Below are 27,066 nucleotides of genomic sequence, written 5' to 3'. Positions count from 1 at the left end.
ATCTATCAAATAGTGAGTATATAAGGAATATCCTGAATGTTTACCAACAGGAAATGATAAAATAATAACTGCATATGTACAGTCATTTAAAATATAATTATGAAGTCTATATGGTAGTATAGTAAGGCATTTATGACCTGATTACAATGGAAAATCTGGAATGAAGCAGTTTAAGATTTTAGCTATGCATAGTGGATAGGAAAAAGATAAGGGGATAGTAAAAATGAAGTTGTCTTAAGTAGGATTCTTTGTGTTTCCCTTTTATTTTCCAGTTTTTGTAAAATGTGCTTTCATAATTTAAATTTGTTATCCATTGACTTTGCAATAAAAAGTTAAGTATGTTATTGATACATAGATTCACAGATATTTGAGTCAAAGTGATGACCTGAAAGCTGGACGTTGTATTCTGTTTTAGGTGTTACCCAATGTGGATATTGACAGCATCTCTAATGGCAGTGCTGATGTCGGTCTGTCTCCTTCTAGTCCCAAAGAAGCATCTTCTCCTCCTTTGAGAACCTGGATACAGGTATTACTTAGGAATGTGTCATATATCCTTGAACAATCTGATTATAGATTTTAACTGTTATTCTGTGCAAAGTCTCCCGTTATAATATATTTTAATCATTTAGGTTCTAAGGAAAAGATTCAAAACAAATTTGAAATTGCTTATGAACTTGAAAAAAAGAGTTTGATTAAGACCTTTACATTTATCAGCATTTTGAAAGTGATCATCCTTAGTGTAACATTTTGGCAACTTAAGCTGTAAGACTCATATGTGAGGAAAGAATTTCTGTCTCTTTGGAGAAGAATCTTGATTTAAATGGGAATTATATTATAGTTTTCCTGAATGTGAATTTTGTAATGACAATTGGAATTCATGTTTTGGGATGTTGCTTTGTCATCAAACTATTGACATGATGCAAAAATATGCATTTCTTTCTAGCAATATTTATTTGCTTCTTGTGACTAAATGACAAAATTAGGACTAGCACTGTAACTTTTCCTTGGGTTTCATCTGCTGTAAGCAAATTTAGTCATTGAGCATATAGTTTTAAGGAGAGGAAGAACATCAATTTTTCACAATCAAAAATAGTGAAATAGAATGACCCTGAAGGCCATTTGTGCCTAATTTAATTTTCCATCAGTATTTCTTTTAACTAGAAGTTTATTAGAACATATATAATTTCAAATAATGATTTTTTTAGACTATTAGTCATTGTGCTCTAAGGAATTGTCTATTGTAGTTTTTGATAAATAGGTTATATACTGTGAGGCCTGGAGGCTAAATTTGTAAAATAATTGTTTTATTTTTTTATAAATTATTTGATTCTTTATCTGCCTTTTTTTGAGTTTGTGTATGTGTAAACTTATATATCCATATAAACATTTTTCTTTAGGAAAAAAATCACAATAATTAACTTGATCAGTTGACTTAAGTTGCGTTGTTGATGGAGTCCTTGATAGAAAAACGGATACCTGATTTTTTTTTTTTTTGATACCTAATTTTTTATAGCTGTTGAAATGATAACTTAATGACTTTAAGACTAGCTTGGATTTAATTTACTAATTACATCGTTTCTGAGCAGGATATCAACATAAGAAATAGAGGCATGTAATTATAAGCTTATTCTGTGGGTGGTATTACAGTAAATTAGGTATAATTTGCAACCAAAACTTTCTGAAAATGCTTTCTTAGACTCCAGAATTTATGAAGGCAGATGAAGAAGAGGTGAAGTTTCCAGGAACGAACTTTGATGAAGTAATTGATATTGTACAGGTAACAAAGCTTAGCAATTCTGTGAATTTATTTTTCTAGTATTTTTTCATATGACTTGATTATCTTATTTTTTTTTAACTTAAATTTTTTTTTTATGCTGCACCATGTAACATATGAACTGCCAGGGGATTACCCTGAGACTTTCTTTTTTTTTTTTAGATCAATTTTGGGTCACAGCAAAATTGAGAGAGATGTACAGAAATTATCTGTATGTTCCCTACATCCACACATGCATAGCCTCCCCCATTATCAATATATCCTAACAATTTTAATTTGTTAAAGTTGATGTATCTACACTGACACATCATATTCAAAGTATGTAGGTGATCTTATGTTGTACATTCTATGGATTTGGAAAAATGTATTCATTATTGTACTGTTATACAGAGTATTTTCTCTGCCCCCAGGTCCTCTGTGTTCTATTTATCCTTCCCCTTACCCACCCCTATCTCTAGCAACCATTGTTATTCTGTCATCATAGTTTTGTTTTTTCCAGAATGTTGTATACTTGGAATCATATAGTATGTAGCTTTCTCAGATTGGCTTCTTTCTCTCAGTAATATTTACTTAAGTTTCCTCCATATCTTTTCATGGCTTGAAAACTCATTTCTTTTTAGCACTGAGTAATATTCCATTGTCTAAATGGAGCACAGTTTATTCACCTACTAAAGGCCATTTTGGTTGTTTACAAGTTTTGGCAATTATGAATAAAGCTACCATAAGTATCTGTGTACAGATTATGGGTGGACGTAAATTTTTAGTTCCCTTGGGTAGTTATCAAGGAGCACAATTGCTGGCTTACATGGTAAAAGTATCTTTCCATTTGTGAGAAACCACTAAACTGTCTTGTCATCTTGCTGTACCATTTTGCATTCTCATCAACAATGAATGATAGTTCCTGCTCTTTCATATCCTTGCCAGCATATGGTATTGTCAGTATTCCAGATTTTGTCTATTCTAACAGGTGTGTGATGATATATTATTGTGTTTTGATTTGCATTTCCCTGATGGCATATGATGTGGAGCATCTTTTCAAATGCTTGTTTGCCATCTGTACATCTTCAATGAGCTGCCTGAAGGTCTTTGGCCCAATTTAAAGTTTGAGTTGTTCTCTTATTATTGAGTTTTAAGAGTTTTTTGGTATATTTTGGTTAACAGTCTTTATCAGATGGGTCTTTTGCAAATATTTTCTCCTAGTCTGTAGCTTATTTTCTAATTCTCTTGACATTCTTTTTCACAGAGCAAAAAATTTTAATTTGAATGAAGTCCAGCTTATCAGTTAGTTTTTCCATGGGTTGTCCCTTTGGTCTTATATCTAAAATGTCACCTGATGCGAAGAGCTGACTCATTTGAAAAGACCCTGATGCTGGGAAAGAATGAGGGCAGGAGGAGAAGGGGATGACAGAGGATGAGATGGTTAGATGGCATCACCAACTCAATGGACATGAGCTTGGGTAAACTCCGGGAGTTGGTGATGGACAGGGAGGCCTGGCATGCTGTGGTTCATAGGGTCGCAAAGAGTCAGACACGACTGAGCGACTGAACTGAACTGAACTAAAAAGTCATTGCCATAGCCACAGTCATCTAGGTTTTCTCCTGTGTTATCTCTAGTTTTATAGTTTTGAATTTTAATTTTAGGTCTATAATCCATTCTGAGTTAATTTTTGTGAAGGGTGTAAGCTCTGTGTCTAAATTTAGTTTTTTTGTCTGTAAATGTCCGGTTGTTCCAGCGCCATTTGTTGAAATGACTGTCTTTGCTCCATTGTATTGCCTTTACTCCTTTGCCATAGAATAGTTGACTATATTTATGTGGATCTATTTCTGGGTCCTTTATTCTGCTCCATTGATTTGTCTGCTCTTTTGCCAGATGAAACAACTGCCTTGATTATTGTTGCTTTATAGTAAGTCTTGAAGTTGGATGTTGTCAGTCTTCCAACTTTATTCTTCACCTTCAATATCATATTAGCTCTTCAGGGTCTTTTGCTTCTCCATATAACTCTTAGAGTAAGTTTGTTGATATCTCCAAAATAACTTGTTGAGATTTTTCTTGGAATTACATTGACTCTGTAGATCAATTTGGGAAGAACTGACATCTTAATGTTATTTAGTCTTCCTCTCCATGAACATGGAATATTTCTCCACTTATTTAGTTTTTCATTTCATTCATTTGAATTACATAGTTTTCCTCATAGATCTTGTACATGTTTTGTAGATTTTATACCTAAGTATTTCATTTTAAGGGAGCATGCTAATGTAAATGGTATTGTGTTTTTAATGTCAAATTCTACTTGTTCATTGTTGATATATAGGAAAGTGATAGACTTGTGTATGTTAACCTTGATTCCTACAACCTTGCTATAATTGCTATTTAAAAACAGGAGTCTTTTTGTTGTTTTTTTCTAGATTTTCTACATATATAATCATGTCATCTGCCTATAAAGGTAGTTTTATTTCTTCCCAATCTGTATACCTTTAATTTTCTTTTCTTGTCTAATTACTTTAGCAGGGACTTCTTAGTGCAATATTGAAAAGGAGTGGTGAGAGGTGATGACATTCTTGCCTTTTTTCTGATAGTTGAGTATCTTTTGATCGTCAGTACTATGTTATAGTGCTTTTAGAAGCTTCCTTTTACTTTGCAGTTGAATATATTTTAAAATTATAAGGTTGTTTTTCTATAGTACAGTGTTTATGCTTTGTTGCTCAGCCATGTCCGACTCTTTGAGATCCCCATGAACTGAAGCCCACCGGGCTCCTCTGTCCATCGAATTTGCCCGGCAAGAATATTGGAGTGGGTTGCCATTTCCTCTTCCAGGGAATCTTCCTGACCCAGGGATCGAATCTGCATCTCTTGTGTCTCCTGCATTGCAGGCAGATTCTTTACCCGCTGAGCCATCAGGAAAACTTTATCACCTAGCTACCTCCATGGAACTTGACTGTTAGTTGTTTCCCACCTGCATCTCGTCTCCCTTGCTTCCTACTTCCTTTTTCTTCTTTATTCCCTTTGGTTTTCTCCTCTGCAGTCTGTTCCTTCTTCTATTACATTTGTCTGTTTTAATTTCTGGATTATTGACAAAGTTACTGCTTAGTTCATGTTGAGGAAAAAAGTTGGGAGGGGTCTGAAATTCAAGAGAAGAGCCCATATAGCAGGAAGAGTTATAGAAATGCTAGAAATTGTTAAATAGAAAGAGAAAAATTAGGAGGAAGTAAAATATTAGATTGGTACAAAACTAATTGTGGTTTTGCATTGTTAAACTTTACCACTTGATATTGCAATATATTCTTAAATGTGGTTATGTTATACATCATTTTAATGCACATTTCTTGCTTTATGTTTTTTGCTAATGAATTACTACTTGCTCTTTATATGTATTTTAGACTATTGAAATAAATGATGTTAGACAAAAAGCAAATTCGAGTGATTTTCTTATTCGAGTTCAAATTGGTTATGAAGCAGTGGAGACAACTCACAACATCACCAATGCATTTGGCCCCTTGCTATTCCTGTGGTCATGTATGGATGTGAGAGTTGGACTGTGAAGAAAGCTGAGCACAGAAGAATTGATGCTTTTGAACTGTGGTGTTGGAGAAGACTCTTGAGAGTCCCTTGGACTGCAGGGAGATCCAACCAGTCCATCCTAAAAGAGATCAGTCCTGGGTGTGCATTGGAAGGACTGATGCTGAAGCTGAAACTCCAATACTTTGGCCACCTCATGTGAAGAGCTGACTCATTTGAAAAGACCCTGATGCTGGGAGGGATTGGGGGCAGGAGGAGAAGGGGACGACAGAGGATGAGATGGCTAGATGGCATCACCGACTTGATGGACATGAGTTTGAGTAAACTCCGGGAGTTTGTGATGGACAGGGAGGCCTGGCGTGCTGTGATTCATGGGGTTACAAAGAGTCAGACATGACTGAGCTCCTGAACTGAACTGAACTGAATGAATGGTAATGTAAAGTGCAGTGGAACTGCTAATGAATATAAAGTATAGTGGTGGTTCAAGAAGTTTTGTAAAAGAGATGAGAGCCTTGAAGAGGAGTGTAGTGGGCAGCCAATGGAAGTTGACAACTAATTGAGAGCAATCATCAAAGCTGACCCTCTTACAACTACATGAGAAGTTGCCCAAGAACTCAATGTTGACCATTCTATGGTCGTTTGGCATTTGAAGCAAATTGGAAGGGTGAAAAAGCTTGATAAGTGGTTGTTTCATGAGCTGCCTACAAAGGAAAAAAACTCATCTCTTTGAAGTGTTACCTTCTCTTATTCTATGCAACGGTGAATTGTTTATTGATCAAATTGTGATGTATGACGAAAATTGGATTTTATACAACCAGCAACAACCAGCTCAGTGGTTAGACTGAGCAGAAGTTCCAAAGCACTTCCCAAAGCCAAACTTCCACCAAAAAAAGTGTCATGGTCACTGTTGGGTGATCTGCTGCTGGTCTGATCCATTACAGCTCTCTGAATCCTGGCAAAACCTGCACATCTGAGAAGTATCCTCAGCAAATTGATGAGAATACACTGAAAACTGCCTTGCCTGCAGCCAACATTAGTCAACAGAAAGGGCCCAGTTCTTCTCCACAACAACACCTGACCACATATCACACAACCAATGCTTCAAAAATTGAATTGGTCTATGAAGTTTTGCCTCATCTGTCATATTCACCTGACCTCATCTCAACCAACGACCACTTCTTCAAGCATCTAGACAACTTTTTGCAGGGGAAATGCTTCCACAACCACCAGGAAGCAGTAAATGCTTTCCAAGAGTTTTTTGAATATGCTAGAGGAATAAACCAACTTATTTCTTGTTGGCAAAAATGTATTGATTGTAAGGGTTTCTATTTTGATTACTAAAGATGTGTTTGAGCCTAATTAGAATGATGTAAAATTCAGGTCCTGAAACCACAATTACTTTTGCACCAACCTATATAAAGGATGGGAGAAAAGATTATAGATCATAGAGACTACTTGAATAATGATGTGTCAGTAGACTTTCAAGAAGACATTTGTTCATGTTTCTTAGACTTTCAGAACTAAGACCTGCTTTGTTTATCATAAAACAAAACCTTATTTTAAATATTAAGAGATATGTAATATATTAATGTTACTTGCTCACTGGTATGTTTTCTCTTGTGAGCTCCACATGAATGTCTTGAAGGCAAGAATATTATTTATCTTTATGTTCCTAATGTGTAGAAGTGACATTAGACAGCTGTTCAATGTACGAGTGAAAAACATTATAGAAATAGCAAAGAATCTGGACTTCAAAGAGGAGTGTTTCTACCCTTGCTCTGCCACTTAATAGTTGTGAACTTCACTTTTCAATAGGAGAATATTATTGAGTTACACATTTTAAATATCCTTAACTTTTTTTGAGGTACATACTGGATTATTTACAGATAAAATTATATGATATCTGTGATTTACTTCAAAAAGATATGTGAAAGGGAAAGTGGATGGGGAAAGTATTAGATGAGATAGAGCTGGTTATGAGTTGGTAATTTTAAAGTTGGGGAACAGGTAGGTGAGATTCTTGTAATTTATATATAGTGCTTTTTTTTTAGCTTTAAATGTGTATAAACATGTATATTTTTCATAATAGAAAGTTTATAAATTCCAGAAATAACACTGGATCATGATGTGATGGCACAGTTAATGTGTAAGATAACCTAACTGCATTTTTGCTGTTCAGTTGCTAAGTCGTGTCCGACTCTTTGAGACCCCATGGGTCTCATAGCACACCAGGTTCCTTTGTCCTCCACTATATATTCCATAAGAGTAACAGCAATATTTGGAAGTATCAGTTTTACTATGATAATAAATTAATAAATATATGGGGGGAAATGTTAGTAATGTTTTATTCAGGAATAACCAAGTTCTCTAGTTTGTTTTTGACTATTTAAAATGAATATCAGGTATTAAAAGACAGAATAATTGTATAATTAGAGTTTCTTCAATGTGATTTATATGACAAATGTGTGTATTATAAATAATGTGATATCACCAAATTAGTAAATGATATTTATTAATTTAGAAGTGTTGGTTAATTCACCTACTTAAGTTCCCTACCTATAGTTGTCATTCAGTAAGTGTTGAACAGTTAACTTGAATATAATAGTTCTTTTTTTAATTATTACCAGGAAGAAGAAAAATGTGATGAAATTTCAGAATACTCTGAACCAATTCTGGAATTTAATAGAAGTGTTAAAGCTGTTTCTACAAAATATAATGGCCCTCCCTTTCCGCCAGTTGCTTCTACTTTTCAGCCCACTACTGATATTCTGGATAAAGTAATTCAGAGAAAAGAAACACTGGAAAATAGCTTAATTCAGTGGTGAGTTTAGTGTTATTGGGGTGAACAGAATTGTAGTAGCAAGTATAAATAGAATGTATTAAGTTTTGGTTGAATATCTTCCTTGTCTCTTTTTGTTTATTAAATTTTTTCTTTGCTGTACTAGTCACTGGACACTGATGTGATGCTGACGGTTTAACTAACTGTTGGAGGTATTATTTCTGCTCTTGAATATTTGTACTTAGACTGTCTATTATGGCAAAAGAGGCTATTGTTGAGTGACAAAAGCATTAAAAATGTTCATGTTCTTTAATCCAGTGGTTCATTTCCAGAAATTTATCCTAAGGAAATAATTAATTCTACCAATAGGCCATAGAATACTTATCATTTGTATTGTAGTGCTTACTGCAAACAAGGCATTGTTTTATTACGTATATAAACTTATGAACTCTATTTTTATACCTATTTTTACCTGTGAGAAGCCTTAAAGAAGTTATGGAATAAACTATACAACTGACTATTAATACAGTTAGCAAGATTGGGTTTAAAAGGATATTTAATGATATAGAAAGATATTAATAACATACTGGTGCATAAATGAAGGAGGATACCAGGGATGCAATCATAGTTTAGAAGAGTTCACTCAAAAATGAATGTGCCTGGGAAAAATATTGAAAAATAATGCCAAATTGTTAATTAACTTTGTTTATTCCTGAATCTGAGATTGTGAGTGAGCTCTCTTTTTTTAGCATTTGTGTTTTCTCTGATTTTTCTACCATGAACATCTGTTACTTGCATAACAATAATAATAATTAAGAAGCCTGTTAGCTTCTCTAAAGAAATGTACAGAAGCAGTCTCCCATTGTGTTTCCTTTCCTTTTCCTCTCCTACTTTCCCTTCCTAATAATGACCTTGAAAATAAATTTTTTCCCTTTTTAGAGGAAAACTGCCTGTGTCGCAGTATATATATTTACTTCTTTGAAAAGAGTGCAGCTGATCTTTTCTAGCTTTGATCTTGTTGGGGTTTTATATGTGCTTTCAGAGTAGGGAACCCAACATTTTAGGTGCATGATATGGCAGGTAGTCATTGACCTAACCTTATTTTGAATTTATGAGTTCTTTTAAACTTTTCATTAGACTGATCAGAAAGATTTTAATTTCATAAACTATCTTTAACACAGAGATTTGATATGTTTTGCTTGAAGATATTGTTGAGTTTTTTCTTCTTTTCCATGTTCAGCTTTCAGGATGACTACTTTCACATGTAAATTTTTGTGTCTGTGGGTACCAGTTATTTTTAAGGGTGATATTTCTAACCATTTATGTATTTCAACTAAATTTAGGAATCCTTAACTTTTTTCCCTCAGGGTAGAACAAGAAATAATGTCAAGAATGATCTCTGGGCTCCTTCCAATCCAGCAGCAGGCCACAGCTAATGCCAGTGTCTCAGTCAGTGAGGCCAGTGAGCCAGTGACTTCTGACATTGGCAAGTAAAGTGGAATCTTTTAGCTTTTTTCGTTATTAAAAGACAAAACCTTCAGGTCATTGCAAGTTTTATATATTCTAGAAATCACGTAGTCCTTAGTTGACAAAAGGTAAAAGTCCTCTTCTTTTCAGTATGACTTCTCAGTTCTCTATAGAGGAAGTTATTTCTCCCTTACCTTCTTATTCCGTACTGTAACGTTCAGATTATTCTACCAGCCTCTGTCCCCTTCCCCCTAAATCTCTGTTATTTCCTGTAGCGCTTTGTGTATGTGTATCTTTGTTATAGTAACTATCAAATTGTATTATGATTGGTTTGTATATCTGTCTCACTCACTAGTTTTTAAATTACTTATAAATAAGGTTTTTTCTCATTTAGAGCCTAACTTTTCTTAAAATTAATTTATTTAGTTTAATTGGAGGCTAATTACTTTACAGTGTTATAGTGGTTTTTGCCATACATTGACATGAATCAGCCATGGGTGTACGTGTCTTCCCCATCCTGAACCCCCCCTCCCACCTCTCTCTCCATCCCATTCCTCAGGGTCATCCCAGTGCTCCAGCCCTGAGCACCCTGTCTCATGCATCGAACCTGGACTGGCGATCTGTTTCACATATGATAACATACATGTTTCAATGCCATTCTCTCAAATCATCCCACCCTTGATTTCTCCCACAGAGTCCAAAGTTCTGTTCTTTACATCTGTGTCTCTTTTGCTGTCTCACATATAGGGTCATTGTCACCATCTTTCTAAATTCCATATATATGCATTAATATACTGTATTCTGACTGACTTCACTCTGATTAATAGGCTCCAGTTTCATCCACCTCATTAGAGCTGATTCAAATGCATTCTTTTTAATAGCTGAGTAATATTCCATTGTGTATATGTGCCACAGCTTTCTTATCCATTCATCTGCTGATGGACATCTTGGTTGCTTCCATGTCCTGGCTATTGTAAACAGTGCTGTGATGAACATTGGGGTACATGTGTCTCTTTCAGTTCTGGTTTCCTTGGTGTGTATGCCCAACAGTGGGATTGCTGGGTTGTATGGCAGTTCTAGTTCCAGTTTTTTAAGGAATCTCCACACTGTTCTCCATCATGACTGTACTAGTTTGCATTCCCACCAACGGTATAAGAGGGTTCCCTTTTCCCTGCACCCTCTCCAGCATTTATTGTTTGTAGACTTTTTGATGTCAGCCATTATGACTGGCGTGAGATGGTACCTCATTGTGGTTTTGATTTGCATTTCTCTGATAATGAGTGACGTTGAGCATCTTTCATGTATTTGTTAGCCATCTGTATGTCGTCTTTGGAGAAATGTCTGTTTAGTTCTTTGACCTCTTTTTTGATTGGGTTGTTTATTTTTCTGAAATTGAGCTGCAGGAGCTTCTTGTATATTTTTGAGATTAATTCTTTGTCAGTTGCTTTGTTTGCTATTATTTTCTCCCATTCTGAAGGCTTTCTTTTCACCTAGCTTATAGTTTCCTTCGTTGTACAAAAGCTTTTAAGTTTAATTAGGTCTGATTTGTTTATTTTTGCTTTTATTTCCATTACTCTGGGAGGTGGTTCATAGAGGATCCTGCTGTGATTTATGTCAGAGACTCTTTTGCCTGTTTTCCTCTAGGAGTTTTATAGTTTCTGGTCTTACATTTAGATCTTTAATCCATTTTGAGTTTATTTTTGTGTATGGTTTTAGAAAATGTTCTAGTTTTTTTCTTTTACAAGTGGTTGACCAGTTTCCCCAGCAGCACTTGTTAAAGAAGATTGTATTTTCTCCATTGTATATTCTTGCCTCCTTTGTCAAAGATAAGGTGTCCATAGGTGCGTGAATTTATCTCTGGGCTTTCTATTTTGTTCCATGGATCTATATTTCTGTCTTTGTGCCAGTACCATACTGTCTTGATGACTGTAGCTTTGTAGTATAGTCTGAAGTCAGGCAGATTGATTCCTCCAGTTCCATTCTTCTTTCTCAAGATTGCTTTGGCTATTTGAGGTTTTTTGTATTTCCATACAAATTGTGAAATTATTTGTTCTAGTTCTGTGAAAAATACCATTGGTAGCTTGATAGGGATTGCATTGAATCTATAGATTGATTTGGGTAATATGCTCATTTTCACTATATCAATTCTTTTGGTCCATGAACATGATATATTTCTCCATCTATTTGTGTCATCTTTGTTTTTTTCATCAGTTTTTTATATTTTTCTATATATAGGTCTTTTGTTTCTTTAGGTAGATTTATTCCTAAATATTTTATTCTTTTCGTTGCAATGGAGAATTCAATTGTATCCTTAATTTCTCTTTCTGTTTTCTCATTGTTAGTGTATAGGCATGCAAGGGATTTCTGTGTGTTAATTTTATATCCTGCAACTTTACTATATTCATTGATTAGCTTAGTAATTTTCTGGTGGAGTCTTTAAGGTTTTCTATGTAGAGGATCATGTCATCTGCAAACAGTGAGAGTTTTACTTCTTCTTTTCCAATCTGGATTCCTTTTATTTCTTTTCCTGCTCTGGGCTATGGCTAAAACTTCCAAAACTATGTTAAATAGTAGTGGTGAGAGTGGGCATCCTTGTCTTGTTCCTGACTTTTGGGGAAATGCTTTCAATTTTTCATCATTAAGAATAATGTTTGCTGTGGGTTTATCATATATGGCTTTTATTATGTTGAGGTATGTTTCTTCTCTCTCTGCTTTCTGGAGGGTTTTTATCATAAGTGGATGTTGGATTTTGTCAGAGGCTTTCTCTGCATCTATTGAGATAATCATATGGTTTTTATCTTTCAGTTTGTTAATGTGGTGTATCACATTGATTGATTTGTGAGTATTGAAGAATCCTTGCATTCCTGGGATAAAGCCCACTTGGTCATGATTTATGATCTTTTTAATATGTTGTTGGGTTCTGTTTGCTAGAATTTTGTTAAGGATTTTTGCATCTATGTTCATCAGTGATACTGGCCTGTAGTTTTCTTTTTTTGTGGCATCTTTGTCTGGTTTTGGTATTAGAGTGATGGTGGCTTCATAGAATGAGTTTGGAAGTTTACCTTCCTCTGTAATTTTCTGGAAGAGTTTGAATAGGATAGGTGTTAGCTCTTCTTTAAATTTTTGGTAGAACTCAGCTGTGTAGCTGTCTGGTCCTGGGCTTAAGATTTCTAATTACAGTTTCGATTTCCATGCTTATGATGGGTCTGTTAAGATATTCTATTTCTTCCTGGTTCAGTTTTGGAAAGTTATACTTTTCTAAGAATTTGTCCATTTCTTCCAAGTTGTCCATTTTATTGGCATATAGTTGCTGATAGTAGTCTCTTATGATCGTTTGTATTTTTGTGTTGTCTGTTGTGATTTCTCCATTTTCATTTCTAATTTTGTTGATTTGATTCCCCCCCCCCTTTTTTTTTGATGAGGCTGGCTAATGGTTTGTCTATTTATCTTCTCAAAGAACCAGCTTTTAGCTTTGTCGATTTTTGCTATGGTCTCTTTTGTTTCTTTTTCATTTATTTCTGCCCTAATTTTTATGATTTCTTTCCTTCTACTAACTCTGGGGTTCTTCATTTCTTCTTTTTCTAGTTGCTATAGGTGTAGAATTAGGTTATTTATTTGATTTTTCGCTTGTTTCTTGAGGTAAGCTTGTATTGCTGTGAACCTTCCCCTTAGCACTGCTTTTACTGAATCCCATAGTTTTTGGGTTGTTGTGTTTTCATTTTCATTTGTTTCTGTGCATATTTTGATTTTTTAAAATTTCTTCTGTGATTTGGTGGTTATTTAGAAGCGTGTTGTTAAGCCTCCATATGTTTGTATTTTTAATAGTTTTTTTCCTGTATTTGACATCTAATCTTTTTGCATTGTGATCAGAAAAGATACTTGAGATGATTTCAATTATTTTGAATTTACCAAGGCTAGATTTATGGCCCAGGATGTGCTCTATCCTGGAGAAGGTTCTGTGTGCACTTGAGAAAAAGGTGAAATTGATTGTTTTGGGGTGAAATGTCCTATAGATACCAATTAGGTCTAACTGGTCCATTGTATCATTTAAAGTTTGTGTTTCCTTGCTAATTTTCTGTTTAGCTGATCTATCCATAGGTGTGAATGGGGATTAAAGTCTCCCACTATTATTGTGTTACTGTTAATTTCCCCTTTCATACTTGTTAGAATTTGCCTTACATATTGCAGTGCTCCTATGTTGAGTGCATATATATTTATAATTGTTATATCTTCTTCTTGGATTGATTCTTTGATCATTATGTAGTGTCCTTCTTTATCTCTCTTCACGGCCTTAATTTAAAAGTCTATTTTATCTGATATGAGTATTGCTACTCCTGCTTTCTTTTGGTCTCTATTTGCATGAAATATCTTTTTCCAGCCCTTCACTTTCAGTCTGTATGTGTCCCTTGTTTTGAGGTGGGTCTCTTGTAGACAGCATATATAGGGGTCTTGTTTTTGTATCCATTCAGCCAGTCTTTGTCTTTTGGTTGTGGTATTCCACCCATTTACATTTAAGGTAATTATTGATAAGTATGATTCCATTGCCATTAATTTTGTTGTTTTGGGTTCAAGTTTGTAAACCTTTTCTGTGTTTCCTGTCTAGAGAAGATCCTTTAGCATTTGTTGAAGAGCTGGTTTGGTGGTGCTAAATTCTCTGAGCCTTTGTTTGTCTGTAAAGTCAAACTGTCTTCACAGTCCATCACATGGGTCAGGTGGTGGTTTCAGTGAACTAATTCAGGCTTTGTCACCTTTAGGAAAGATGGTCTAATATAGACGGTATTTAGATTCTGTTGTGTTTTCTTTAAAAACATGTATGTTCACTTTTGTTTTCCTATACTTGAGTAGGGCTTTTAGGTTTTATAACAGAGATGTTCTGATTTTTGATCATGTCGAAACAGTGAATTACGGGAACTAAAAAGGAGACATATTGACATATATTTTTGAATTTAGGCTTGGGATTATGGTAGTCTTTGCTGTGGTAGCTCCAAAGTAAATTGTTATTATTTACCTCTCAACAAGTGATCCCAAGATATCTGTACCTACCTTTTAGGGAATTCTGAGTAATGCTGCCATAGTTGTACTAATTAAGGAGTACTCTTTGAGAGGTCATATTTCCATCAAGTTGTATTGATCACTGTTTACATGTTTTCCACACAGAGCTTTAGAGATATAGTCACTTTAAGCCTAATAAAGTCTCTTTAGGACATTTTACTGACATCCTATATTCATACAAGTGAAAATTACAGTCCATTTGGAAAATTAATATACCTATAGAGTTGCTGACATCAAGCCCCTAAATTATATTAAAAGTTTGAGGAGGATTATCTATAGTGTTAGTAATGGATGTATCTGAAACTAGAAGGAAGTAAGGTTTGTCTTCATTTTTATGAAGAAGCTGCCATTTCTTTAAATATCTCCCTATAGTCCTTGTGTTTTGTCAGGATCTATCACAGGGTTTCCTGATCCCCTTCTCTTGGAAATGTGGATTTTTTTCAGATAAAAACCTTTAAAGTGGCTACAAATCCTTTTTAATCACTACATTTTGTAGTGTTAGGGAAGAGGCCACATAAGTAAGTTTTCATTTGAATGTTTTCTTCCCCTGTTTAGTTTCTTTAGAGACGATGTTCATTATGTGAGTTTCCATCTTATTGTCTTGCATAGTAAGTAGATTTTGTATTTTCATTTAATTACTCGTTACACCATCTCATACACATGTGTTCACATCTCTAAAATTATAAGAATTAAGACTTAGAATGCAGGCATGTTTCTTTCACACTTACTCTAAAATTCTTTCATTTTTTAGTGGAAGGAACAAGCGGTGGTGCCCTCCAGCTTTTTGTCGATGCTGGGGTTCCCGTGAATTCAGACATGATCAGGCATTTTGTGAATGAAGCTCTTGCTGAGACCATTGCTGTCATGCTCGGTGACAGAGAAGCAAAGAAGCCAGGTCCAGTTGTTACAGGTGTTTCTGGGGATGTTTCAACAAGTGAAACATACTTGCCGGTAGGTGTGACTCTTTTTCATGACTTGAAGTCCTGGTCAATTTTTAATACTTTTGTTAAAGAACAGTAAAATCAACAGATTTTAAATTGGGTCATAAGATCATAGTTTGTGGTGGAGATTGGTTTATTATAGCTATGATTACAATAAAAATTGCCCTAGTATTTTATTTTAAAAACTCTAAAATCTTAGAAAGTATAATACAGCGAACACCTGTGTATACTTTATCTACACTTACCAAGTGATAACATTTTGACACCTTTTCTTTGTCTTCGTATGTTGTGTATTATATATTCTTCTTTTTTTTTTGGCTGCATTGGGTCTTCATTGCAACACGTGCACTTCTCTTGTTGTGGAGCACAGGCTCTAGAGCCCATAGACTCAATAGTTACAGTGTGCTGGCTCTCTAGTTGTGGTGCACAGGCTTAGTTGCCCTGCAGTATGTGGGATCTTAGGTCCTCAACCAAGTTATTGAACATTTGTCCCCTTGGAAGGTGAATTCTTAACCACTGGACCACCAAGGCTGTCCCTATATATTCTTTAAAAGTCATCTGACAGTTGTAGATATCATGATATTTTACTTCTAAAAGCATCAGCAGTATGTCCTAAGAATTAAGATTCTTTATTACATATCCAAAATACCATTATTATGTCCCCAAGTTTAACATGAATATGTTAATACTATATAATATAGAGTCCATATTTGAATTCCTCCAGTTGTTCCAAAAGTATCCTTATAGCTTTTTTCTTTTTAAATTCAAGATATAGCTAACAATCGCATGCATTGCTTTTGGTTCTTACATAAACTGATATTTTTAATCTTTAGAAGAAAATATTAAAAAAAAAAGAATATATTTTAAGCATTTCTGTTATTGTTTAATGAACCTTTCTATGTTAAATAGAGTTTCTAATCTGTTATAGCAACATGGAGTTATACAAAACCACTCCCACTGGGCGGGGAGGAGAGGAAGTATCCAGGTGGGAGAGTGGGAGGTGCAAACCACTGGGTTTAAGACAGGCGTCAGGGATGCATTGTACATTACCGTATGTGAAATAGATCGCCAGTGGGAATTTGCTACATGACCAAGGCGCTCAAAGCTGATGCTCTGTGACAACCTACAGGGGTGGGACAGGGAAGGAGAGGGAAGGGAGACTCAAGAGGGAGGGACACATGTATACCTATGGCCAACTCGTTTTAATGTATGGCAGAAACCATCACAATGTTGTAAAATAATCCTTTCATTAAAAATTTAAATATTAATAAAAGGATGTATTGTACAACACAGGGAATATAGCCAGTATTTTGTATAAACTGTAAATGGACTGTAACCTTTAAGAATTGTATAAAAATTTTTTTAAAACCAAAAAAAAAAAAAGAAATTTTGCAAAACCAGAATGTACTCTGTATTACCAGCTCTTTAAAACTTCATAGTCAATTCTGATCCTGTAGATAATAAAGACATCATTTTATATTGGTGAAACATTTAAACTGACTCATTTAAAGTATAAACATAAAGTTACATCTTTGAATTTTATGGAAATTCATGTCAGGTAATTGGTATAGTGTTATTAGTGTGCCAGGGATTTGATACATAGTTTTGTTCTATGCTTTATTTATTAACTCATCAGTAATGTATGTAGTACAGATGTTGCCAGGGTTATGATTCTGTCTATACTAATTAACTTTGTCTTCTGCCCATATATTGTATGTATTTTTACAAGGGTAATTTAATGAAAAAACATAGAAAAATCAGTATAAATCGGAAATATATGTAATTGTTAAGAGCATGAACTTTGGAGCTGGGAAGATCTGAATTTGAACCCTTAGTTCTATTACTTTAGTTTTGAGATATACTTTATACTAGAGATAAAATTTTAGAGTTTAAATAATGACAGCTTTACCAAAATCTGCTTTCTGAATATTAAAGAGGACAAGTTCTCATCTCCCATTGGCATATTGTTCCTTATCTTAAGAATTGTCATGACTTTTTTGGCCTTTTATTTTATTTTATTTTATTTTTTTTATTTTTTTTTAATTTTTTTTTTTGGCCTTTTAATCTCTGATAAATATTTTAAATTAGTTTTCAAGTACTATAAAATATTTTGTTGGGATTTTTGTGAGAATTAATTCAGTTTTGGTCGGTTTAATTTGGGAAGAATTGACATCTTTATGATACTGTATCTTCTTGAGCCATAATACAAGATTTTGTGGAAGATTCAATGAAATGATGTATGAAAGAACTAACCTAGTGCCTGGAACTTGGTAAATACTCAATAACTAATTGTTTATCATTATTACCCATTACCAAGACTAGTAGAATATCTTTAAATTTCTCATGATGAAGAGTCAGTAGCATTACATTTGAAAACAGCACTCTTATGCTATTGGCTTATGCAGTTAAGAAGAATAAAACACACAGTGTATTTCTTTCACTTAAAAAACAAAGCTAAGAATATGCAAAATATTAAGCAGTGCTATGGAATTTTTTTCTTTTTTCTGCATCACGTGGCTTATGGGATCTTAGTTCCTCAACTAGGAATCAGATCTGGGACCCAGCAGTGAAAGCACCAAGTTCTAACCAGTGGACAGCCAGGGAATTCCACTGTGATAGGATTTTTAATATGCTTCATGATTTTTAAATTATATATCAATTTGCAACTCAAAATACAGAATGAAGACCAATCACCCCACTATAAAAGTATGTTTTAGAAAGGGAAAAGACAAGTAGAAAAATAGAGAAAAGGCATGTCTAGACAGTTCACAAAGCAAAAGGAAATACAAATGACCCACATTCATAGCAAAGGGTGGTCAGTCTCACTGATAGTAAGGAAAAAAAAAATCATAAGTCATTGAAATTTCATTTTTACAAATCAGATTGGAAAAACTCAAAGTCTGATTAATGCCATTGTTCAACAAACCTTTAGGAAGCATAAATTCTCATACCTTCTGGTGTTAGTGTAAAATGACACTCTTTAAAAGGAAATTTGGCAGTATGTATTCAAATTAAGAATTCTGTTAGCCCTTTAATCAAGCAGTCCCACCTCTGAGGATTTATTACACATGTACATATATGAAATGACCTGGGCTTCCTTGGTGGCTCAGTGGTAAAGAATCTGCCTTCAGTACAGGAGACCTGGAGACACAGGTTCAATCCCTGGTTTGGAAAGATCCCCTGGAGATGAAAACGGCAAGCCACTCCAATAATCCCATGAACAGAGGAGCCTGGAGGAGCCCAGTTCATGGGGTGAGAGTTAGACATGAGTGAGTGACTAAACAACAACACACGAAATGACTTAAGTCTCAAAAAGCTAAAAATAGAACTACCATATGGCCCAGCGGTTTCACTTTTGGGTATATATTCAAAAAAACCAATAACACTAATTTGCACCCCAGTATTCACAGCAGTATTATTTATAATTGCCAAGCTATGGGAACAACCTAAGTGTCTGTCAATAGATGAATTGATAAACATATGATTTATATGTACAATGGAATACTATTTAGGCATTCAGGCATAAAAACGAACAAAGTTGTCATTTCCAGCAACATGGATGGACCTAGAGATTCTCATACTGAGTGAAGTAAGTCAGAAAGAGAAAGACAAATATCCTATGATGTGATTTATATGTGGAATCTAAAAAGATGATGCAAATGAACTTAGAGGGCTTACAGATATAGAAAACAAACTTATGGTTACCAAAGAGGAAAGGTGGAGAAGGGTAAATTAGGAGTTTCAGATTAGCAGATATAAGCTACTATATATAAAATAGATAAACAAGGACCTATTATATAGCATGAAAAGCTTTATTCAGTATCTTGCAATAACCGATAATGGAAAAGAATCTGAAAAAGGTTTTTTATAATGCAAAAAAATCTGAATCACTTTTCTGTACACCTAAAGCTAACACAACATTGTAAATCACCTACATTTTAATTAAATTTTTTAAAGTGGAAATATAGCCAATATTTTGTAATAACTGTAAACCTAGTGTGACCTATAAAAATTATATAAAAAATTTAAAAATTCTAGATATAAAAAAAATGACAAGATTGTATCTGGTAATTCTGTGGATGGGAACTAGTTAGATAGGACATGGATAGGAAAGGAGACTTAATTTTCACTATCATCTTTTTGGATTTTGAATTATTTTATTTACTTATTTAACAAATTTTAAAGTTTTTGCTCTTCCCTTCTCTAATACTTTTCATCTCTACACTGTCTTCATTTTATTCCCCCCTACTTCTTCTTATCCTTCCATTGCTTTTCGTAAGCTCTGTTCTTTTGTACCAAAAGGCTGATTTTTGATATCTTATGAATTAGTTAAAATGCTTTCTTTCTGCTATTTGGTTTACCTAGCTTGTGTATGGGTTTGATCTTCAGCTGTTTTCCTCTCTGTATTAGATAAAGGGGCCTTAGATTTCTTGGGAGCCTAATTCTGAGGTAGAGCTGTTTCAGTTGTCTGAGGCTTCCTCAGGCTAGTCCTGAAACAAATAGCTAGAATATAGAGGACTCCATTTTTCACCCCCCCCCCCCATCCATTTAAATTTTATGTAACTTTGAATGAGATCATTTTATTTTTCAAATTGCCCTTATTTGAGAATTACAAGCACTACTTATCTTGTTTTATTTTAGGCAAGAGTGTGCACCCCCTTGGCTACCCCACAGCCAACTCCTCCTCATTCGCCTTCATCACCTCCTAAGGAGCACCTGTTGGTAAAAACTCCAGATTCTTCTCCCTGTGTTTCAGATCACGATGTAGCTATTCCCATGAAAGAAATATTGGCTGAAGAAGGTAGAAACTTTATTTCTATAACTCAATTTTAATTTTTGCAACTATGTTGCTTGTATGGTTTGTTGTATTAGTCTTTGTAGATTAGTATACACATAGCTGTTGCTGATTAAGTTTTAGGAAATCACTTTTGCTGGAAGGAAAACTGAGGATTTGGTTTCCACTTTTTAAAGTATATGATCTGGTAGACATATTTAGATTGTTTTGAGTTCATGGTAATGTTGAAACTGAAGTCTTTTCAAGGTTATTTTTTTTGTACTTTACTAAACTAATTTGGGAATTTTCTCATTAAGGGCCTTAATTATTAATTATTGTTGCCATTATTTGTATGCCAAAATGTTAAAGGCTATCTGAAACAACGTATCTTGCCTTCCCGTGGACTTCTAATTGACTCTTTCTTTCTTTTTAAAACAACCTTTAGGAAATGATATGCCTACCATCACACTTGTTAATACCCCAGCAGTCACCCCAACGACCACACCTCCCCCCGCAGCAGCTCTTACCCCAACTTTGTCAGAGACTTCAGTTGACAAATTGAAAGTGTCAAGCCCAGAGCTTCCCAAGCCATGGAGTGATGGAGAGCTGCCACTAGCAGAAGAGAATCCCAACTCTCTTCAAGAAGAGCTTCACCCAAGAGCCATGTAAATGATAGTATATTCACCTTTAGCAACTACACATTTTACCTTAAGCTGACTTAGATGACCTATTGAAAACATCAGAAATGATGAATAAAAGTTTATAATTCATGAGCTAATTTATAATAGGAAGAAGTTTCATAAATTTTAAGTTTTTACCAAATTTATTTATTCCTTCAGTTCTCTTTTTTTTAAAACAAAATTTTTGGGGAAAAAGGTTAAATTTGACGGGGAATCAGATTAATTTTGGGGGGAAACAGATTAAAATGAAGATATCTATAATATTGTTAATAAAATAGAATATGATTTTTCCCCAATGTGAATCTTCATTTACTATGATCAGTTAAGTTTTATGTTACCATGTATCCCCCTATAAGCTTTATTTTAGGGATGGTAGAACTTTCAAGATGATCAGGACCATCTTGAAAGTTCTAATCAAGAGAGTAAAACATGAAGATGATTTTGGAAAAATAGGTCTTGTTGGTTAATTACAATTATAGTTAATTATAGTTGGTTAATTATATGTTAATATAAAATATGTCTAAAGGAGAGAGTATTTTTTAATCTATTTTTTTTTTCATATTATTTGGTTATACTGTGTGGCCTGAGGGATCTTAGTTCTCTGACCAGGGATCAAACCCTTTCCCCCTGCAGTGGAAGCATGGTGTCTTAACCACTAGATTGCCCGGGAAATCCCTGGATCTATTTTCTTATATGAAAATGAATATCGGCCTTCACCAACCTGATAAAATCAAACCATGTCTCTTTCTTCTTTAGTGTAATGTCTGTGGCCAAGGATGAAGAACCTGAGAGCGAGGACTTCCCTGCTCAGCTTGCTCCTCCAAAGCCAGTTGCCCTTATGCCACTCTCTGCTGGCATCAAGGCTCCTTCCCCCATACAGATGCCAAGTTCAGATTCCTCCACTGTGGAGAGTACCTTGAGTGTTACTGCCTCTGAGACGGAAACCTTAGATAGACCCATCTCTGAAGGAGAGATCTTATTTAACTGTGGTCACAAAGTGGCTCCTAAGAGTAAGTTAACTTGTATCAGTTGATTTCACTGGTTAAATTATGATCCTTCCTAAGTAATACTTTTCTGTGTGAAATGTTTTTACTTAGTTTTTAAGATTTAAGATAGTATAGTAGAAAGAATATGGACTCTGCAAGTTAACTTTTCTAAACCTTAACCTCAGACTCTAAAATCTCCCTCATAAATCCCACCTTCCAGAAGTATCACTCTTAAAAGTTTGCAGTATACTTTCCAGTCTTTTTTTAAATATGCGTATATAGGTCCCTAAATACATTTGTATGTTACCTTTAAAAATAGGGTCATATTATACATACTGTTATGAAACCTGAATTTTTTTTAACCTTAAATACATTGTGGACATTTTCCTATACTAATACATATAGTCCTACCTCTTTTTTTCAGTGACTGGCCATTTAGATTGTTTACATTGATCTAGTGGTGCCCTACTGGTGGGCATTTAGATTGTTTTCAGTGTTTTCATACCATACATAGTTCTCCACTGACTATCCTTGAACATATATTATATATCAAATATATAATTGATAGCTTCCTTAAAATATGTGCCTAGAAGTGAAATTGCTGAGTCAGAGTAGGCACCTTTAAAATAGCAATACATTTTCAACATGCACTCCAGAAAGTTGAATCAGTTTTTAATCAGTTTTTAATTGTATCAATAGTATATAGGAGTATTTCCTCTTTTTCAGTTTCATAGTTCCAGTTGATATTTATAGCTTTTTTTAATTTCTGCCAAGCTGGTAAGTGAAGCAAATCTCACTCATCTTTTTTTTTTTTTTCATCTTTGTTATAAAATATACTTTTTAAAGAACTGGTGAGACTGAACGTGCATGCATGCTAAGTCTCTTCAGTTGCGTCTGACTCTTTGTGACCCTATGGACTGTTAGCCCTCCATGCCTCTCTGTCCATGGGATTCTCCAAGCAAGAATACTGGAGTGGGTTGCCGTGTCCTCTTCTGGGGATCTTCCCAACCCAGGGATCAAACCTATGTCTCTTGCATTGGCAGATGCGTTTTAGCTTGTGAATTATGATTTATGAACTTTGTCAGTATTTTTATTGTTTAAGTGTAATGTTTTACAACTTTATGGTGAGATTATTTACTAATTTGCTTCTTCTTTTTTCTAAATTTTTGCATTTTTAATTTCTAGTTTTAGGAGATGAAGGACTGTATCTGGCAAGCTTAAATGATAGCTTATCCAGTACTTTGAAAGATGCCCTCGAAATGGTAAGAAATGATTCACTTCACTTTGAATTCTGACATAAAAGATATCCTGATGAACTTGCTGCAACTGATCAGGGTTTTTCCTCAAATATTTGAGTTATGGTCATAAAATTTAAAAAAAAAATGAATGAAGGAATTTAAAGTTTCTTATACATCTTATTATCATATCTATATATTTCATTATTGTAATCATAAGAATAAATAGAAAATTATTGTTAACCCCTGTGGCTCCAGTAGTTGAAACATGCAATTAATGTAATTAGATAATGAAAGTCTCAGTGTACATTGTCACATGGAGATATTGTAAATGCCTTTATAGTGTTGCAGGCAGGACCTTCAATGTTGAAAACAACTCTCTTGTATTTGTTATTTTTCCCTAATCATGATTATAATTCTTTATGCTAAAAAAATAATTGAATTTAGTTAGTTTTAAAAGAATTACTGAAATAGGACCAAGGGGTACTAACTCTTCCTGGTTATTATTTAGCTTTATAGACAAAAAAATAGGCATTTAAAAATGTATTTTTACATATACATCAAGTTATATGTTATATAATGTAAATACCACACAGAAATTATAATAGGGATTTTCTTTTGAAAACTATTAAGGAATAGAAATCTTTAGTTTTTATGTTTTCAAACAACCTAAGTGAGGAAGGGTTGTTGTGCTCAACTTTCATCTACATTTATCTGTGCATGTGTGTATGTGTGTTGTTAGTTACTCAGTTGTGTCTGACTCTTTTCAACCCATGGACTACATGCTGGGTTCCTCTGTCCATGGAATTCTTCAGGCAAGAATTCTGGAGTGGGTAGCCAGTCTGTTCTCCAAGGGATCTTTCCTGACCCAGAGAATGAACCTGGGTCTCCTGCATTGCTGGCAGATTCTTTACTTTCTGAGCCACCAGTGAAGCCCACATTTATCCATAGTCTTTGCTAAGCATTGCTAATATTGTTGGTTTTAAAACTTACTTGATGATAATTTTTGACATATGTATACGTCTGTAAGCCATTATCACAGTTAATAAAATAAACATACTCATCATCCACCACTCCCAAAATTTCCCTCAGTGCCTTTCATTGTCCCTCCTTCTCATCTTTCATCATTCTTCTCATCCGCTATACCTCTCCCACCAACCACTTATTCACTTTCTGTAACTATAGATTAGTTTGCATTTTCTAGATTTATATAAAAGGAATCACATGGCATGTATTCTTTTTTTGTGTGTGATTGCTTTAACTCAGCATAATTATTTTGAGATTTATCTGGGTTATAGCTTGTATCATAGTTCATTCCTTTTTATTGCTGAGTAGTGCTCTATTGTATGGATGTACCACTGTTTGTCTGTTCACCTGTTGATGGACATTTGGGTTTATTCCAGTTTGAGACTATTACAAATAAAGCTGCTGTGAACACTTGTGTGCAAGTCTTTGTATATATATGCTTTCATTTCTCTTTGACAGATACCTTAAGGAGGAATGGATGGATAATGTGGTAGTTATATGTTAATCTTTCAGTTCAGTCGCTCAGTCGTGTCCGACTCTTTGCAACCCCATGGACTGCAGCACACCATGCCTCCCTGTCCATCACCAACACCCAGAGCCTACTCAAACTCATGTCCATCACACTGGTGATGCCATCCAACGATCTCATCCTCTGTTGTCCCTTTCTCCTGCCTTCAATCTTTGCCAGCATCAGGGTCTTTTCCAATGAGTTGATTGTTGGCATCAGGTGGCCAAAATACCAGAGCTTCAGTTTCAGCATCAGTCCTTCCAATAAATATTCAGGACTGATTTCCTTTAGGATGGACTGGTTTAATCTCCCTGCAGTCCAAGGGACTCTCAAGAGTCTTCTCCAACACCGTAGCATCAATTCTTTGGTGCTCAGCTTTCTTTATAGCCCAACTCTCACATCCATACATGACCACTGGAAAAAACCATAGCTTTGACTAGACAGAACTTTGTTGGTAAAGTAATCTCTCTGCTTTTTAATATGCTGTCTAGGTTGGTCACAGCTTTTCTTCCAAGGAGCAAGCGTCTTTTAATTTCATGGCTGAAGTCTCCATCTGCAGTGATTTTGGAGCCCCCCAAAATAAAGTCTCTCACTGCTTCCATTGTTTCCCCATCTGTTTGCCATGAAGTGATGGGACTGAATGCCATGATCTGAGTTTTCTGAATGTTGAGTGTTAAGCCAACTTTTTCACTCTCCTCTTTTATCAAGAGGCTCTTTAGTTCTTCTTTGCTTTCTGGCATAAGGGTGGTGTCATCTGCATATCTGAGGCTATTGATATTTCTCCTGGCAATTTTGATTCCAGCTTGTGCCTTATCCAGCCTGGCATTTCACCTGATGTACTCTGCATATAAGTTAAATAAGCAGGGTGACAATATACAGCCTTGATATACTCCTTTCCCAATTTGGAACCAGTCTGTTGGTCTTTGTCAAAGTTCTAACTGTTGCTTCTTGACCTGCATACAGATTTCTCAGGAGGCAGGTCAGGTGATCTGTTATTCCCATCTCTTGAAGAATTTTCCACAGTTTATTGTGATCCACAAAGTCAAAGGCTTTGGCGTAGTCCATAAACAGAAGTAGATGTTTATCTGGAACTCTCTTGCTTTTTCAATGGTCCAGCAGATGTTGGCAATTTGATCTCTGGTTCCTCTGCCTTTTCTAAATCTAGCTTGAACACTTGTTCAGGTTCACGGTTCATGTACTGTTGAAGCCTTGCTTGGAAATTTTGAGCATTACTCTGCTAGCATGTGAGATGAGTGCAATTGTGTGGTGATTTGAACATTCTTTGACATTGCCTTTCTTTGGGATTGGAATGAAAACTGACTTTTCCAGTCTTGTGGCCACTGCTGAGTTTTCCCAATTTGCTGGCATATTGAGTGCAGCACTTTAACAGCATCATCTTTTAGTATTTGAAATAGCTTAACTGGAATTCCATCACCTCCAAGCTTTGTTAGTAGTGATGCTTCCTAAGGCCCACTTGACTTCACATTCCAGGATGTCTGCCTCTAGGTGAGTGATCACACCACTGTGGTTATCTGGGTCATGAAGATCTTTTTTGTATGGTTCTTCTGTGTGTTCTTGCCACCTCTTCTTAATATCTTCTGCTTCTGTTAGGTCCATACCATTTCTGTCCTTTATTGTGCCCATCTTTGCATGAAATATTCCCTTGTTATCTCTAATTTTCTTGAAGAGATGATCTAGTCTTTCCCATTCTATTGTTTTCCTCTATTTCTTTGCATTGATCACTGAGGAAGGCTTTCTTATCTCTCCTTGCTGTTCTTTGGAACTCTGCATTCAAATGGGTATATCTTTCCCTTTCTCCTTTGACTTTTGCTTCTTTTCTTTTCACAGCTATTTGTAAGCCCTCCTCAGACCCCCATTTTGCCTTTTTTCATTTCTTTTTGTTGGGGATGTTCTTGATCACTGCCTCCTGTACAATGTCACAAGCCTCCGTCCATGGTTCTTTAGGCACTCTGTCTATCAGATCTAATCCCTATTAGACACTTCCACTGTATAATTGTAAGGGATTTGATTTAGGTCATACCTGAATGGTCTAGTGGTTTTCCCTACTTTCTTCAATTTCAGTCTGATTTTGGCAATAAGGAGTTCATGATTTGAGCCACAGTCAGCTCCCGGTCTTGTTTTTGCTGACTGTATAGAGCTTCTCCATCTTGGCTGCAGAGAATAAAATCAATCTGATTTTAGTATTGACCATTTGGTGATGTCCATGTGTAGAGTCTTCTCTTGTGTTGTCGGAAGAGGGTGTTTGCCATGACCAGTGCGTTGTCTTGGCAAAAGTCTATTAGTCTTTGACCTGCTTCGTTTTGTAC

At 35.0% G+C, this 27,066-nt stretch overlaps 1 protein-coding gene across 3 annotated transcripts in view; it reads left to right on the top strand.

Annotated features, from left to right (window-relative positions):
* The window catches only part of KIAA0586 (KIAA0586 ortholog), a 124,318-nt gene that overhangs the window by 36,681 nt on the left and 60,571 nt on the right, over positions 1 to 27,066 (top strand). For all 3 annotated transcript variants that reach the window (XM_061156959.1, XM_061156957.1, XM_061156958.1), the window contains 9 exons: positions 416 to 526; positions 1,697 to 1,777; positions 7,919 to 8,112; positions 9,438 to 9,556; positions 15,341 to 15,540; positions 20,172 to 20,331; positions 20,750 to 20,969; positions 21,741 to 21,994; positions 23,156 to 23,232. In XM_061156959.1, the coding sequence (XP_061012942.1) occupies positions 416 to 526; positions 1,697 to 1,777; positions 7,919 to 8,112; positions 9,438 to 9,556; positions 15,341 to 15,540; positions 20,172 to 20,331; positions 20,750 to 20,969; positions 21,741 to 21,994; positions 23,156 to 23,232 (1,416 nt within the window). The remainder of the gene's footprint in view (positions 1 to 415; positions 527 to 1,696; positions 1,778 to 7,918; positions 8,113 to 9,437; positions 9,557 to 15,340; positions 15,541 to 20,171; positions 20,332 to 20,749; positions 20,970 to 21,740; positions 21,995 to 23,155; positions 23,233 to 27,066) is intronic.

This window comes from Dama dama, chromosome 12 (genome assembly GCF_033118175.1).
Source record: "Dama dama isolate Ldn47 chromosome 12, ASM3311817v1, whole genome shotgun sequence".
In the NCBI taxonomy this organism is placed as follows: Eukaryota; Metazoa; Chordata; class Mammalia; order Artiodactyla; family Cervidae; genus Dama; species Dama dama.
Note: the sequence above shows the minus strand (reverse complement) of the source record. Positions and strands in the feature narration are given on the sequence as shown.